At 39.1% G+C, this 16,648-nt stretch overlaps 1 protein-coding gene across 3 annotated transcripts in view; it reads right to left on the bottom strand.

Annotated features, from left to right (window-relative positions):
* SCML2 (Scm polycomb group protein like 2) overlaps window positions 1–16,648 on the bottom strand; it is a 72,685-nt gene that overhangs the window by 12,276 nt on the left and 43,761 nt on the right. For 2 of the 3 annotated variants that reach the window (XM_048495527.1, XM_048495526.1), the window contains exons 8-12: window positions 15,040–15,305; window positions 13,516–13,648; window positions 9,399–9,602; window positions 7,773–7,955; window positions 5,960–6,076 (exon numbers count right to left, since the gene is read on the bottom strand). In XM_048495527.1, coding sequence (XP_048351484.1) covers window positions 5,960–6,076; window positions 7,773–7,955; window positions 9,399–9,602; window positions 13,516–13,648; window positions 15,040–15,305 — 903 coding nt within the window. The remainder of the gene's footprint in view (window positions 1–5,959; window positions 6,077–7,772; window positions 7,956–9,398; window positions 9,603–13,515; window positions 13,649–15,039; window positions 15,306–16,648) is intronic. The other variant, XM_048495528.1, reaches the window with a different exon arrangement.

Below are 16,648 nucleotides of genomic sequence, written 5' to 3'. Positions count from 1 at the left end.
GAGGCATATTTATAGAACAGGAAGCTAGAATTAAGAAAGAAAAAAAGCAAGAACAAAAAGAGATAACAGAAGAATTAGAGAGATTAGAAAAGGACTTAATTAAAAGACCAGAAAATAAAAAGATTAAGAAGAAAATACAGAATTTAAAACAAAAATTAGACCAAAAATACCAAATTGAGATGGTAAAGGCTTTAAAATTCTTGAAACAGAGAGAATTTGAGTGGGGTAATAAACCCGGGAAATGGCTGTCACAAAAATTAAGGAAAGAAAAAGAATCTAGGATGATAACGCAAATTAGTGACAAAAAGGAGATTATTACGGAAGAAAAGAAAATAGAAAAAGTGTTTCTAGAATATTATGAGAAATTATATAAAGAAGGAGGTAAATCTGCAAAATTAATAGAGCAATACTTAAAAGATAGGGAAATCCCGAAAATAAGTGAAGAAGATTTGGAAGAATTAAATAAAAACATAACAAAAGAAGAGATTATAAGTGTCATCAATGCCCTGCAGGAGGATAAGGCTCCGGGGCCGGATGGCCTGACTCCAAAGTACTTTAAAAAAATGAAGGAAATAATATTGCCGAATATGTTAGATTTATTTAACGAAGTGCTTGAAGGGAAAGGAATCCCCAAGACATGGGAGGAAGCGTTCATAACGTTGATACCAAAAGTACAACAAAAGGTACTGGAAGTATCAAGTTATAGGCCTATATCCCTTCTTAATGTTGATTATAAGATCTTCTCAAAAGTTTTAGCAGAGAGATTGAAAAAGAAATTCATGAGAGAATATATTGGAGAGGACCAAGTAGGATTTATACCCGGAAGAAATAGTAGGGAGAATATAAGGATAGTAGTCGATATGATAGAATACTTGGGCCTTAAACCAGGGAAGAAAGCAGCTCTAGTTTTTCTAGATGCTGAAAAAGCCTTCGATAATGTTAGTTGGCAATTTATGAAAGACGTCTTAGGAAAAATAGGCATAGAAGGAAAATTTAAGAAGGCGATTGAAGCAATTTACAAAAATCAATGGGCATCTATATTAATAAATGGGAACCCAACAAAACAATTTAGGATAAATAAAGGTACAAGACAGGGTTGTCCCCTCTCGCCAATATTATTTATTTTACAATTAGAGATCTTGGGACGTAAAATAAATAATGATAAAACTTAGAAAGGAATTAGAGTAAAAGATTGTGAATACAAATATAGGGCATTCGCAGACGACATAGTTTTATTTGTGGAAGAACCAGAAGAAAATATGCCAATAATACAAAATAAATTAAATGATTTCGGGAAAGTATCAGGATTCAAAGTTAATAACGAGAAAACAAAAATTTTGCCAAAAAATCTGACAATCGAGGAAAAGGAAAAACTCCAGAACAATACGGGATATAAGGTAGAAAAGAAAGTGAAATATTTAGGCATAATATTAGAAAATCAAAATAATGCATTATATGAAAACAATCATAAAAAGAAGTGGACAGAAATTGAACAAGATATAGAAAGATGGAACAAATTAAACCTATCCCTGTTAGGCAGAATAGCAGTGATAAAAAATAATATCATGCCCAAACTGATGTACATTTTACAGAACGTGCCAGTAACGATGTCTTCAAAAACGATAGAAAATTGGAAAAGAAAATTAGTAAAATTCATTTGGAAGGGGAAGAGAGCAAGAATAAATTATTTAACATTAATAGATGAAAAAGAAAGAGGAGGGTTAAAATTATCGGACATACAAACATATTACGAAACAAATCTGCTGGTTTGGATTACGGATTGGATATTCTTAAAAAACCGTAAGATACTGACGTTGGAAGGATATGGCCTAGTAAAAGGCTGGCATGGATATCTATGGCCAGTAGGAGAAGGGAGAGACAACAAATCCTTTCAAAATCACTATGTGAGAAAAATACTATGGAATATCTGGGTTAAATATAAAAGAAGATTGTACCAGAAAATACCTAGATGGGTTTCGAGGGCAGAAACACTACAGATAAAAGAATATAATAAGGATTGGAATTGGCCAACGTATGAGGATACGCTAAAAATTACGAACAGAGGAATTGAATTAAAAAATAGAGAGGAAATTCTCAACAAAGGAAACATTTGCCACTGGTATACATACCACCAAATAAATGAGATATTTTAAAAAGATAGAGAAGACCTAGATACCCAGAAAAAGAAGAATGAATTTGATGATCTGATCAATAGAGGAAGTAAGAAATTAATTAGTAGAATATATAAAATGTTGTTAAGATATAGAACAGAACAAAATGAAGTTAAAGAAGTGATGTTAAAATGGTCATTTGATCTAAAGAAAAATATAACGTTAGAGGAGTGGGGGAAAATTTGGAAACGACAAAATAAATTTACATTATCAACAAATTTAAAGGAAAATTTTATAAAGGTTTATAACAGGTGGTATTATACACCAGTACAACTGTCAAGAATGGATAGTAAAAAAGAAGATCTATGCTGGAAGTGTAGGAAAAAGAAAGGTTCCTTTATCCACATGTGGTGGAGTTGTATAAAAAAATATTGGAAGAAAATAGTAACCCGGATGCGAAAGATACTAAAAACGAAGATAAAGTTAAAACCAGAAATCCTTTTATTGGGACTGACTAAAGATAAGAAAATATTAAGGAATGATATTCTTTTTCTTTATATGATAACGTTGGCCAGAATTGAAAATGCAAAGTGTTGGAAAAAGAAAGAAATACCATCTGTGAGAAAATGGGAAGAAAGACTGCAAGAAATAATGGATGTGGACTTATTAACTTGGAGATTGAAAGACAACATTGAAAGATTTGAAGAAATCTGGAAGCCATTCATACAATATTATAAACTTTAATATTTGTTTAGAAATTAAGAATTAGGAATTAGAATGTTTGGAACTATGGGAACAGGAGTATAAAACTCCTGGGGAAAAGGTTTTATTTTTCCGCAGCGTGATTCCATGTTGTTGTTGTTTTGTTTGTTTGTTTTTACCCATAAGTGAGGACGAATAGAAATACGATAAAGATTAGAAGAAAGTATAATTTATTCTATGTAGAATTGGAGAGAAATATAGAAACATGGAAGATGAAAATTTTGTTTAGCAGTTCTTCACGTAAAAACAGTACATAATATTAACTTTTTGAAGTTAATTAATCTATAAGATGAAATAGGTTTAGTGATAACTAGTGAATTATGTAAATTTGTTTGCTTATTTGTTTTTAAAAATTGTATTTGAAACTCTTAATAAATTATTTAATTAAAAAAAAGATATGTGCTTTATACAAAGGTGATATAGAACATAACTTGCTACCTTATAAATATACCGGTACCTTGAAAAGGCCGTTTCCGCACGGGCGTCCCCAGGCCGCCATTCGCACAGGGGGCGCAGCTGCTGCGCAGCCGCACCGCCCTCGCACCACCTGACAGGCACGAAGCCGGCATTTCCCAACCTCGCTCGGGGAGCGGCTCCAAGGCGCCTTCCCCCCCACTCCCTCCCTTCACTTACCTGGTCTCCGGCCCTCCGGCGTGTCGCCGGGGCCTGGGGACACCCCCCCCGCCCTGCGACGCTGAAGAAGGTGCGCAGGGCAGGGGAGGCGTGTCCCCAGGCCCCAGCGATGCACCGGATGGCCGCAGGAACAGTAAGTCCACCGGGCGACGGCACTCGGCGGCGCCGTCTTCCCGGTTCTTTCTGGGACTGTTCATGCAAATGGTCCCAGCGGCGTCAGGTCGGCGTCGACTACACCGACCCGGCCACTTCCACCTCCGTGCGGAAGCGGCCAAAGTGTCAGCTAATGGAGAAAATAGATCCCAAAACGTCAGGAAATTTTTTTATTTAAGAATGGGTTTCTCAAAAAAAAAAAAGGATTCCTCACCTACATGCTGAAAAACTAACCTCTTGTTTGCTTGGAGAAATGGATGGGGTGAGGTAAGAAGTCCCATGACACATTCTATAAATTAAAAGTCACTGAGTCTAGGATCTGGGAGGGCCACGTTTGAATCCCTACTCTGCCATGGGAGCTTGCTGGGTGACTTTGAGCCAAGTCACAGCCTCTCAGTTTAACCCACCTCAAAAAGGTTATTGCAAGGGAGGAGAGGAGCAATATGTAAGCCATTCTGGTTCCACACTGAGGAGAAAACTGGAATATAACTGGGAGAGCCAACGTGGTGTAGTGGTTAAGAGCAGGTGCACTCTAATCTGGAGAACTGGGTTTGATTCCCTGCTCTGCACTTGAGCTGCAGAGGCTTATCTGGTGAACCAGATTAGCTTGTGCACTCCAACACATGCCAGCTGAGTGACCTTGGGCTAGTCTCAGTTCTTTGGAGCTCTCTCAGCCCACCCACCTCACAGGGTGTTTGTTGGGGCACGGAGGGAAAGGAGATTGTAAGCCCCTTTGAGTCTCCTTGCAGGAGAGAAAGGGGGGATATAAATCCAAACTCTTCTTCTTCTTAAATGATGTAAATAAAATAACATGTCAGAAATTAGGCTGACATTGCAATTAAAGACAGTAAAAATTTGATCAGCAAAGCAGGTTTGCTAGTTACATGTGTCACACTGGCAATAAAAGATTGTTTATTTTAGCCATTTTACACCTGTTTCATATAGGCAAAGGCAAAGTAACATTTGAAAATACCTTGCTAATTAATATTCACAGAAAAACAATAATGCCAGTTTGGGTGAGACTTTTATATTGCCCACAGTATGAACACAGCAAGTGCATAAACAGTGTTAAACCTGTTTAACAGTAATTATTCTATTTGAAAATTAGTAATTGTTCTATTTGAATAATTATTCAATTCTATTTGAAAATTAGATGATATATAGCAAGATATATCAGCATAATATTGGGATGACTGCCAACAAGAACCGGTCCCTGTAATTCTGCTAACAAGACCAACAGCCCAATCCAGAGGGAGGCAGAGGCTGAATAGAGTGTGGAGGCAGTATGGTCCTTTGTCAACAGAAATGCCCTCCCCAGGGCACTTACCCCAGTGCAGGGGCAAATTTGCTGGTAGGTGGCCATTGCAGCCTCCCAGGATGCCCCAAATGGTTCTCCCCACTGGTATCATGGGTGCATTCTGGAGCCATGGGCAGGGGCAGAGCCGACATTCATCAGCTTTCACCTCAGCATTGCCTTCAGTTACAAAGCGACCCTGGCATTGGGCTTATGCCACCCTTTTGGGTGGTATAAGCCCACTGAGCCCAATGGAGGGCTTTTCAGCAGCAGAGTGGTTTTGCCACTGAAGAGCCTTCTGCAGGTAATGAGGGTTCTGGATTGGGTTGCCTGATTTTTATAAGAAGATGGAAATACAACTTAAACGTGCCTGCAGGCCACATACTCTCAGCTTCAAATCTTGCATCTGAATTCCAGATATTCAGGAAAGGAAATTCTGCCTTTGATCAATGAGACTCACTGGGCTTCTGCTCAGGTTTCATCATGATGAGTATTTACCAGGTCCTGGCTAAAAATTACAGATTCTATTTCTGAATCCATTACACACAGAAGAGAACCCAATGAAATCATAAAGATGTACAATTCATACTGGTGAGTACTCACTGCTCCCCACTGTTGTCTTTGGTGAGCGAATTACAAATTTAGGGTTGTATCCAAGTCCTGGATTGTACACGTGTGTGGATGGTACTTCTGCTCAAGCAAGTGGTGGTAGCGGATCAACCATTTCCAAATATTGTATCCTCTAGGTTATAGTCCCCTGCATCACGTTGCGTATTATTCCACAGTAGCTTTTCACAGGCATACAGAGTCTGAAATCCAGCCATTCTCAGAAATCTAGTTTGTGCTTATCTATTATGATGCTTTTAGGAAAAGAATGTTAGTTTCCTCCCCTTGCCATATAAGATCTCTATGTGGATGTAAATTCAAAGGTATACCTTAAGATGTAGTTTATAGTGCTAAGAATTGTAATGAAAATTATGCGTATTGCGGTTAATTACACAGTTACCTTCTGAGGGGTGAACTTCAGTTCTTGGTAGTTTAGTAGACAGCGGGACAGTATAGGGTGGTGAATCCTGAGAACACCGCTTAGTAGTACTTCTGTTGTCCAATATTTCTTCTTTCGCTGCAAACACACAGAAACAGTTCATTTTATTAAAATTAAGGAATGCTAGTATTATAAGTAAATATTGCAGTTAATTTAGTAGTTCATCAGTGTTTTATTTTCCTACAAAGTCTCTTTCCATTTCTGTTTTAACAGTCTTCTTCCATGAGAGTCCTTTGAATTAATTCCTGGAGAGGAGTACACACAGGAAATACAACATGGATTTTTTTCTGGAAAGATTCATAAGCAGAAGACAGCTGGTAGTCAGCATATTACTTTTTCACATGTATTATTCCACAGAAATCATTCCAAAGTGCTCCCTTGAAGCAAATCATTATAATGGAACTGGACCTCAGATGCAATCTGTTCCCAGTTAGGGCTGTATGCAAAATGTACTGCAAGTCAGAGAGCACATTTATTAATTTCAGCTGCAAGGAATTGACATAATAGGCAACAATTAAAATGTGCATTCTTAACCATCTGTGTATCTTTCTTTTTTATGAACATGGCAGATACCAAATGCCAGTTCTTCTAGAAAATGAAGTTGCAAGCATAGCCTTCAGAATGTTACAGCTTCTGACAATTTCTGATGTGAATATGTAAATAATACGATTAGTACAGTGTAGTGCTAAAAGTGTGAACTATGAACAGTTCCCAATTCACTTCCCAATTCAGGCATGTATGCTCTCAACTGAGGCCCTTCACTTCAGTATGGTGGAAAGACATGACTACCTTACAGGGCAGTTACAAAGATAATTGACACAATATCCATGATTTTTACCCATTATTCTATTGGAGAAAACAGAACTGCTCTTTCCTAAAGACACATACTTGGAAACAGCAGGGTCCCTTAGCAACTCTCCATGCCTTGATTGCAAGGCCTACCCTTTAAACATTTGGTGTATTTATTGTAGACCTCTTATGGTCCAGCAGGTAGCAATCTCAAATTTTTATCTCTAAAAGGGAATCACCACGATAAGACTAGAACAGTTGCTCAATGAACCAGTGTTAAACCACTACTTATGACTCTTGATCAGGGGTGGATTGGCCATTAAAATCAATGCACTTCTCACAGTGAACTTATTAGTACCACCATCTAGGCCAGGCTAGTCTGGTTATCAGAAAGGCTGAGCAATATGGGGTGCAGGAAGGGTACCACCCAGCTGAACCCTGAGCAGTGAGGTTGAGGCAACACACAGCCAAATTCCATGGCTGAGCAGTCAGACTGGCTCTTTCTGCCTCATCACTTCCTTTGGGGGAGACGATTCAGGGTCACTTTTTCACTCCAGTCCTCCCTGGTCTTGCTGCAGTTTACATTAAAGTTTGGAACTCAGCTAAGACAGCAAGACTCTCATACTTACCTATTGTATCAAAGATCATGCAAGTCCTATTCTGTACACTATTAAAGCTGCTTTTACTGCTTGTCACATCCTATTCCACTCACTGGAATTCACTTCTAAGAGTAAATACAGTAAGTAAAGGAAAAGCCAAGAATTTAAAAGCATGTTTGGAAATTTAAGTGTGCAGCATTTTGCATTTCTTTTATTCTGTGATCCTTTGTAAATGTTTATATTATGAACTATAACAGATACTGCTTTCTAAGCTACAATGAATTCGTTTGCACCAGAACTCAAAACACAATTGCTATCAAGTTCTGTTGTATAGCATACGTTGTTGATTCCTGGCTGAGGGAAGTAATAGCTCAACAGAGAATTACCTGGCTTGCTTCTATCATAGTCTGTAGGACTATGGGCACTCCCCATGTAAGGGCTGAAAGGCTGGCTGCTGAAAAGATTATCACAGTGTAGGCTGTGGCAGAGCTTCTCCAAGAAACGTAGGACAAATGATGCACTGTTTACAGAAGGAAGACTGATGGCATGCTTCTCCCCATCAAAAGAGGCTGTTAGGGGGGAAAAAAGTAAAAATGCTATTTGTGTACTATATGATGAAACAGACAGGAATACCATCAGTGCCCAAAACAGAACACGCAGTTCCTTTGACTGAAACGAAGCAATAAAAGGACATATTCCTGTGTTTCTTTTCTGGCAAACCTAGTTTCAGAGCCTTGGCTTTTTCATTGACTCTTGTGTAAATGCCAAACAACAGTCTTTTCTTTCAAGCATATCATGACTGTACAAAACTTTTTACAGTGGCAGTTTCTCATTAAGTTAGTGCCAGTTAGGTAGCCGCCACGCCAGATTCTGTTCTTTCTGCCCCTTTGTAAGGCAGAAATCACTAATTTATACAAACAATGGAAAAATCATTACAAATTTGATTTGTTGCAATTCAGTGAGACTACATTCCTTGACCTTCCGTGTCATTCAAATAATTATTCCATGTATAACAATGGTGACTTACAAACTGAGTTTCACTTAATGCCTGTTAAGCGTTTTTGATGAGAGACTGAAACTGCCCTATATGAGTGCAAGTGTGTGTGGAAGATGGTGTAAAATTAGTAACTTATCACAGCAGACTAACATTTTAATACTGCTAGACAGGAGGTTTATGAGGCTCTTATTAAATCTGAATACTATGAGTTACTGTTGCCATCTGGCATTAAGTCAGGCAACCCTTTTTGAGTGTCTATAACTGAAATATGTATTGATGTGCTAACATCTGTCCTAAATCTTCCTTTTTTAGCAACAACAGCTCTCAGTGTAAAACAAGATAATATTTTAATCAACAGCTACTATTATTCTATAACAGATGACAGAGGAAAACGGACTGTCTTGGACTTCCATAATATTTTCACAGGAAAAGGAATGTAGCAACAACAGCTTACTTTAAACATATGGAACCATTTAGTGGGATGTTTATCAGATTTGTTTAAGAACTATGCACATCTCTGAAAAAGTACAAGCACAACATATGCAGGTGTGTTTGCTAGTGAATTATAGCATAAACAGCATACACTGATGTTTTGGACAGCATTTAGATGAGGTGATTGTGCTTTGATATAAAGAAAGCAAAGCAGTGCAGCATTATTTAATCTTACCCACTGGACCAATAAAGAAACAGCTGTTTTGTACAACTGCGCTACTATAACCTTTACTCTTGATTTCCCCCTAGTCCAGGGGTAGGGAACCTGCGGCTCTCCAGATGTTCAGGAACTACAATTCCCATCAGCCCCTACCAGCATGGCCAATTGGCCATGCTGACAGAGGCTGATGGGAATTGTAGTTCCTGAACATCTGGAGAGCCGCAGGTTCCCTACCCCTGCCCTAGTCAGTTGCACCCAAATTACGCATCCTTTGCAATGCTTAAAAAAAAATACATTGCCACTTCCTTGATCAAAAACTGCTCATTTGGGACCAACAGGAAAAGCTGAATGTTCTGCCATTACCTGTGATCATTTCTCCTGCATGATGTCCTGACTTCAGGAATCCAAAGACTGTTTTTGATTGACAGGCGCAGTCTACACAAGCCTGCACAGCCTGCTGAAGCACCACATTCACAGGACCTGGTCCAAAGTGATCAGGAAGCTGCTGCACCTTCTTCTGATCCAGATGAGGCCCAGAGTTTCCGTGTTTGTTAACATAGACACAAACTACGAAGAAAAAAGAAAGGATCACTGGCAATTTTATCAAATGGAACTTGCTGCTCTTCAAGAATAAGCCTTATATTCTGGACCTAATTTTGCTTCATAGAATTATCACTGAAAAGGCCCACACTTATGTGCAGGTCTATTACACATTTATTTCCAGCTCTATGGCTTTCCAGAGGTAACATTTAGGCTGCATAATGAAAGTGAACAGCTAATGGTCTGCCTATAAATCCACCCACCGCCCCAGCACACGTAAGCTTTCTCTAGACCTCCAAATCTCAGGGGAAGGAGCCCAAATTCACACACTCTTGACACTTCTATACAAACCCAACTAGACTAGTTTAATTGCAGTGCCTTGCTTTTCCCAGGCATTGAAAAAATCCTTTCATAAACAAATGCTGCTCTTTCCAGTGTTTATTTTGCATGTCTTCATAAATTCCTGAGATGTAGATTTCCACATTCAGATGGGAAACAGACTGAAAGTGACTTGCCAAACTCAAAATAATGAGTAAGCGGGTAGGAAATTCTTAAGGAAAACCAATTACTTCAAACACATACAATGAGCCTACAGTACAATGTTAACTTCCGTTAGCAGATGGGAAAGAGATAGTCTAAAGACGGACAACAAAACTGATGGTAGATATGGGATGTGAAACTCTTAATCTGGTGGTATGGTCGGGGTATATCTATACATTTAATTAATATGATAAATAACCACAATTAGAGTAAAGTGGAAGAAGAGCTAGAAAAGGAAATAGAAGAAGGCCAGTTACACACAAGGCATCTGCTGCACGATGGGGGAAAATGTCTGTCACAGAAAGATTTCTTGTACGGATGTATTTCCCTGTCCCATTTTCACTTTCTAATCTCCCCGCGGAAAGCGAAACCACTTCTAGCATGAATTTAATTTTGCTTTGCTGCCAGAGTGAGGAGATTTCCAGTGAGCACAGCTTTCCCCAGGACCTCTTTCCTTCCCCACAGCTAGCCTGCCTAGCTCTACCCTTCTCTACCCTTCCCACTCTTCACATATGGCTTTTCTCTTGTCCCCTCCTTCCATGTTGCCAGCTCCTTCCTTCTTTTCTAAACACTCATATCAACATATCGATGCATCAATAGAGTTGGCTTTTGAAAGGAGAAGCGCAGGGGCTGTTTCTGGCTCCAGCCTTCTTCCCCTGTTCTGCTTCTGCCCTCCCTGATGATCGGGACGGCTTTTAAAAACTTTTTTTCACACAAGCCTCCTTTTCAAAACAAGCCTTTCCCCCACAGCAGCAGTAAGAGAGAGGCTAGGAGAGAGAGATTGTGTGTGGAGGGGAAGGGAAGGGAGGGAGAGAATATAAACTCTATAGTATTGGGATTACCAAGGGTTACGAGCAATGGTGGGATTCAAAAATGTTAGTAACAGGTTCCAATGGTGGTGGGATTCAAACAGTGGCGTAGCACCAATGGGGCTGGGCAGGGCACGACGGGGACGTGGGCAGGCATTCTGGGGGTGGGGCATTCCTGGGCGGGGCTGTGAAAGGACACAGGGTGCACACGCCCCAGGTGCAGTTCCCCTTCGCCCCGCCTCTAGATTCAAATAATGACTGTTTAAAGCAGGGGTCTGCAACCTGCGGCTCTCCAGATATTCATGGACTACAAATCCCATCAGCCCCTGCCAGCATGGCCAATGGGATTTGTAGTCCATGAACATCTGGAGAGCCGCAGGTTGCAGATCCCTGGTTTAAAGTATTAAAAAAGCAATATACCGAAAGGTAGTGTATTATTTCTTTTTATATAATTATATTGATTGATTTTAAACAACATAAGTAAGGAGAGAAACCAAAAACTGTTTACAATTGTTAACATATTACAAACATATCTAATTGTCTATCTCTCTCAACCCCCCAACTAAAACATCCTATATTGCCTCCCTCCTTCCCATATTTCCCTCCCTCCCTACTTTCTCCTTCAGATTCCTGTAACTACTTTATTTATTCCACTTGAAAGAAAACTAACAGAGGGAGAGATCCAAAATCCTTAATCTAAAAGAGTAGTTTAAACTCCTCTCTTTCCAATATAAATTTCAAGGGGAAAAAAGAAAATTAAAAATCTTTACCTACAATACTTTCCCAACCTTTATACCAATGAACAAAAAAAATAGAATTACTATATATTGTTTTATTTCATACAGTTCATACACACATGGGGGTGTGCCATGGGGGCAGGGGGGCCGCAGGGGGCCCTGGGGGGTGATTTTGCATCCCCCACTTGACAAGATTTGTTGTACCCAGGGACAGAGATTACCCCCTTGTCCCTTGTGGAGTTAATCATTAATAACCGGTTCTCCGAACTGAGAAAATGTTAGTAACCGGTTCTACCGAATAGGTGCGAATAGGCTGCATTCCACTTCTGGTTACGAGATCTGTGCTTTAAGAGGAGCAGAGATAAACAAACCAAGAAACAGAGGCCTGTTGAGGCAAGCTGTGAGGGACGACTGGACTGCCTCCTTGCATGTAAACAGAGATACACAAGAAGACTGCACTTTAACCCCACCGTGCAGCTAAAGGGCCCCAAGGTAAGTGTTCCATGAGTCGAATACAGAGAAAAGGGGTTAAGAAGAACAAGAGAAAGAAAATCGCTAGGAGGAGACTTGTACCATGGATTGGTATCAGGCAGAATGTAACAAACTGGATAAAGAAAAACAGGAGAAGAAAAAGACAAAAGGAGGGAAATTACTGTATTCTCCTTATCAGAGTATTTATATATCCAGGATCTGGAATGATATAGTATACACTCTGTCGTGGATAAAGATATTAGTATGGTAAGTTGAGGTGAAGCGGTTGAGAAAATGGCACGTTTCCGCATTAGAAAATGGCATGCTTCCGCATTAGTCCTGAATGAATATGAGAATTATCATTCATTTCTACACGCTGCCTTTGTCAAAACCATTATTTTGTGCACTATTGAACATGGACTATACAATCTACTAACATCTTTTTGTGAGACTGAGTATAGCCTGGTCTTGTCAGATCTTGGAAGCTAAGCAGTGTGCGTACTTGGATGGGAACCCTCTGAGGGAGACTTTGAAGAAGGCAGCAATGGAAAACCTCCTCTGCTTAATTACTTGCCTTAAAAACCCTTTGAGGTCTTCATAAGTCAGCTGCAACTTGTCAGCACTTTGCCCACACACACACAGACACAAACACATTCATATATCACCTTCGTATTTAAAAATAAATTCACAACGTGGCTTGAAATGTTAAAACCCATGCAAAGATTTTAAAAGACAGCAACTGAAAAAAGAAGAAAATTTTATTTATACCCCACCCTTCCCCAGCAAACCAAGTTCATCTTATATTAACTGTTAAAATAAGCACTGGCTTACAGAGCACATATTAAGACCCAAGCCATTTAGGGCCTTAAAAGTTAACACTATAACTTTGTATGATACAATGATAAAGAAGCATGAGAACTGAAAAATCCCTCTTCCCTAACCAATGTTTTAATTAACTCCTTTTAACAGCTTGTATATATTTAACTCTGTTTTAATTGTTTTGATGATGTGTGTTTGCGGAGGTTGATTTTAATGGTTTTAAAATGTGATTTTATCATGTATGTTTTAAATTGTTAGCTGCCTCGACGATCTTTAATAGCAGAAAGACTAGATACAGACTTTGTAAATAAATTATACAAAAATAGGGAGGAGATTTGGAAAGAAAAACCAGAGAGATGGAGAAAACAAAGACCAGAAAGACTTGGGGGTGGGGTGAATAAAATTATCAGAAACCAGACCCAGTTTAAAAGCTTAACGAGCTACCTTCAAAACTTAGTGCTGTCTAAAAGGCTTTTTCTAATTAGAATTCCTCATTCTGTGGCAACCCTAAAACTCAGTTTCTCCACAGAAGAGGGTGTTATCTCATGCTTGCAATGATCTTACCGGTAGAAATGACAGCTGTTGTTGCACTCGTAATAGCAGGCCCATCTTTGTGAATCTGTGTACTGCTATTTTCCAGTTTTGCAGAAGCAAGGGGAGGAGAAAATACTGGAGATGGCACTGGTAAGATTTTTTTCTGTTTTTTCAAAAAAAAAAAGAAAATTGCTTTTTAAATATAAATGCATAACCTGTATGAAAAACCACCTCAGCTCTGGTTTCTCTGAATGGCTCAAGAATTCCAAGATAGTAGATTGCTTCTAATAGTCCCAGCCCATATTTCAAAGGTTCTTCTAGGACAGTGGTGGCGAACCTATGGCACGGGTGCCAGAGGTGGCACTCAGAGCCCTCTCTGTGGGCACGCGCAAACAGAGTGCCCCCCACACATCTAGGCTGGCCTGGGACACTGGGCTCGATTATTAGCATTAAACTTAAGACCTAGTTTTGGGGAAGCAGTGTAGGTAACCCTGTTAAGCGCTGTTAAACCCCACTGATTTTCATGTGAAGAACTAAAGTGTGATCCTTTACCTGGGAGTAAGCTCGGTTGCTGCAATGGGGCTTGCTTCTGAGTAAACCCTCCTGGGGTCATGATTCACCCATTAGAAGAGTTGCACGATTGCTTCAAAGCAAAGCCACTGACTACCACCAAGCTTACTCCTGAGTAACGCACACCTCGGAGCCAACCATTTTTTCTAAACTAAAACCTAAGTATTTAGGTTAAATTGCCGTGTTGGCACTTTGCAATAAATAAGCGGGTTTTGGGTTGCAGTTTGGGCACTTGGTCTCGAAAAGGTTCGCCATCACTGTTCTAGGAGATTCATTTATCTCAACACATACCAAAGCATGCACAAGGGGAACAAAAATTCACTCAAGATTGCTCCCAAACTACAATGGCTGTGTGAAGCAGCTCAAGATCAGTCACAATGGATAAGCACGTTAGCATTGCTCCACCTTTGTGTTTCACAAGAATGAAAAGCTGCTAAAGTTAGAATAGACTGAGATGTCAAACTTTGATTTCATTGCTGTCTTTGTGATTGCAGGAGACAAGCATGTGTGTTCACCCTAATTAATTATTTTAGTGAGCGAAACTTGCTTTTCCTAAAAACCTAGACTAAAAAAATCAGCAAAAAATTCACTAAAGGGGTTAGGTCCTAATCAAGACTCACAGAATGGCTAAGGAAAATAAGTGAGATAAATGGAAATCAGCAATTGTAAAACAAGTCAGATTTGAAACAAGTATTTGTCTTTGTCATATTTTCATCTTGCTTTTCAATCAAAACTGACTCTTCAAAGCAACTCACAGGAATAAAAGAAATAAATTTGCATTCAGCATATTCTAAATATATATATATATAGTTTGTCCTGCATGACTTGTAGGCACACTGAAAAAGAAACCTGTAACACATTTATTACACAATTTGCACTAAGTATGCATAATACATAAATGAAATGTTGATTTCTCTGCCAAGTATCCCAGTAAAACATAGATATCCCCTGGCAACAAATATGAAAATAATCAGGTTCGCTAACCTTCCTGCCTGGTTTCAAGCTGTGTTTTCTTGTTTGGAGGTTTTCCTTATGAGATGTGTTTGTTGTCACATGAATATTTTTGGGAGACCTGCCTTTCCTAAGAACTGCAGATGAAGCTTTCTTCCCAGATGAAGCTTTCTTCCCTTTAGGTGTGGGAGCAGGAACAGGAACTGGAACAGATGCCAATTTCTGTGGAGACTGCATTGAACGCCGGGTCACTTTGGAAGGGGATGTTTGGGCTTTTGCATTATTCTTTGCACCAGAAACTGAGAGGAAATGAAAAAGGTACATGCAAATTGGTAACAATTTGAAATGACTATTTAAAACCTCTAATTAGTCTTTTAAAAAATGCAATATCTTCATGCAATTTGTACTTGAAATGACGGGTGCCAACTTTCAACATAGTACTGAGTATTTTTTCAGCAGGTTACTTTTCCAGCAGATTACTGCATGGAAATCTGCAGCTAATATTTGTCCATATTCTGTGAGGAGCTTAACCTGCTGGTTTACCTAGCACTAAGTTGCTAATAAATGCTCAACAACAAGCCAGACTATTTCTTTTCTGAAGAGCAGGCAACTCGAGTGGGAATACAACTAGATTCTATCAGAATCCCTGCTATTCGATCTTCAGTTTCCCAATGAAACCTCTTGGCAGTGAACTGAGAATAAAAATAAATGAATAGAAACTGAACACATTCAAGGTACCTCTTTGCTTCTCATTAGCTGAATGTTTTAAACTAAATTTCATCTCATAATTTATCCCGGCCATTTGGATTCCTGAGACATTATACCTTTGTCAAGAACTTAGGAGTTATCCATCTGTGAGCCGTAGAAAATATTTTTGTCCCATTACAAGGCATAACTCTCACATAAGAACCAAGAGAGCTTAGATGTTTCTAAAAATACTATTTTTCTAGAATTCAAGATGTATACCATATTGATTAAAAGTTGTACAATAAGAGCTTACTAACTCTAAAAACAACTGACTTAACTAGAACACAAAATTTGTTCTGGTTTCCAAACACATTTTTGTTACACAATACTGGACAAACTGAACCCATCATTTCTCAATGAACTCAGAATACTTTAATTTTTAAATTAAGCAGTATGGGCCCATCTTCTTTACGTACAAATGTGTAAATTCCACATACATATTATCTAAATGCTCGTAAAAGTAGAAGTTTAATTGTGCTATGAAGTTTTAAACAGAAAACTGGCAAGTTTTAAACAGAAAACTAGCTTTGCCCTGTATAGATCATAAAATGATACTATTATTTATGCACTGATACTTTCAACTGCAACTCACATTAGACGTTTACTGAAGTTTGAATACTATATTTCCCTGGACCTCTCCTGACTTTTGAGATCATTGATCATGGTATCTTTCTTGGACGCATTTTGAGGTTAGGACTGGGAGGCACAGTTCAGTGATGGTTTCAGTACTACCTTGGTGGATTTCAGAATGTAGTGGTAGGGGACTACTGCTCAGCTTCTTGGCCTTTAGCCTGTGAGGTCTCAAAACTTCAAATTTGTCCCTCTAACATTTACATGAAACCATGGGAGAGGTTATCCAGAGATTTAGGCTGAGCTGCCACCAATATGTAGTTGA

This window comes from Sphaerodactylus townsendi, linkage group LG04 (genome assembly GCF_021028975.2).
Source record: "Sphaerodactylus townsendi isolate TG3544 linkage group LG04, MPM_Stown_v2.3, whole genome shotgun sequence".
Taxonomy (NCBI): domain Eukaryota; kingdom Metazoa; phylum Chordata; class Lepidosauria; order Squamata; family Sphaerodactylidae; genus Sphaerodactylus; species Sphaerodactylus townsendi.
The sequence above is the reverse complement of the archived record's forward strand: the minus strand, read 5'-3'. Positions and strand labels throughout refer to the sequence as shown.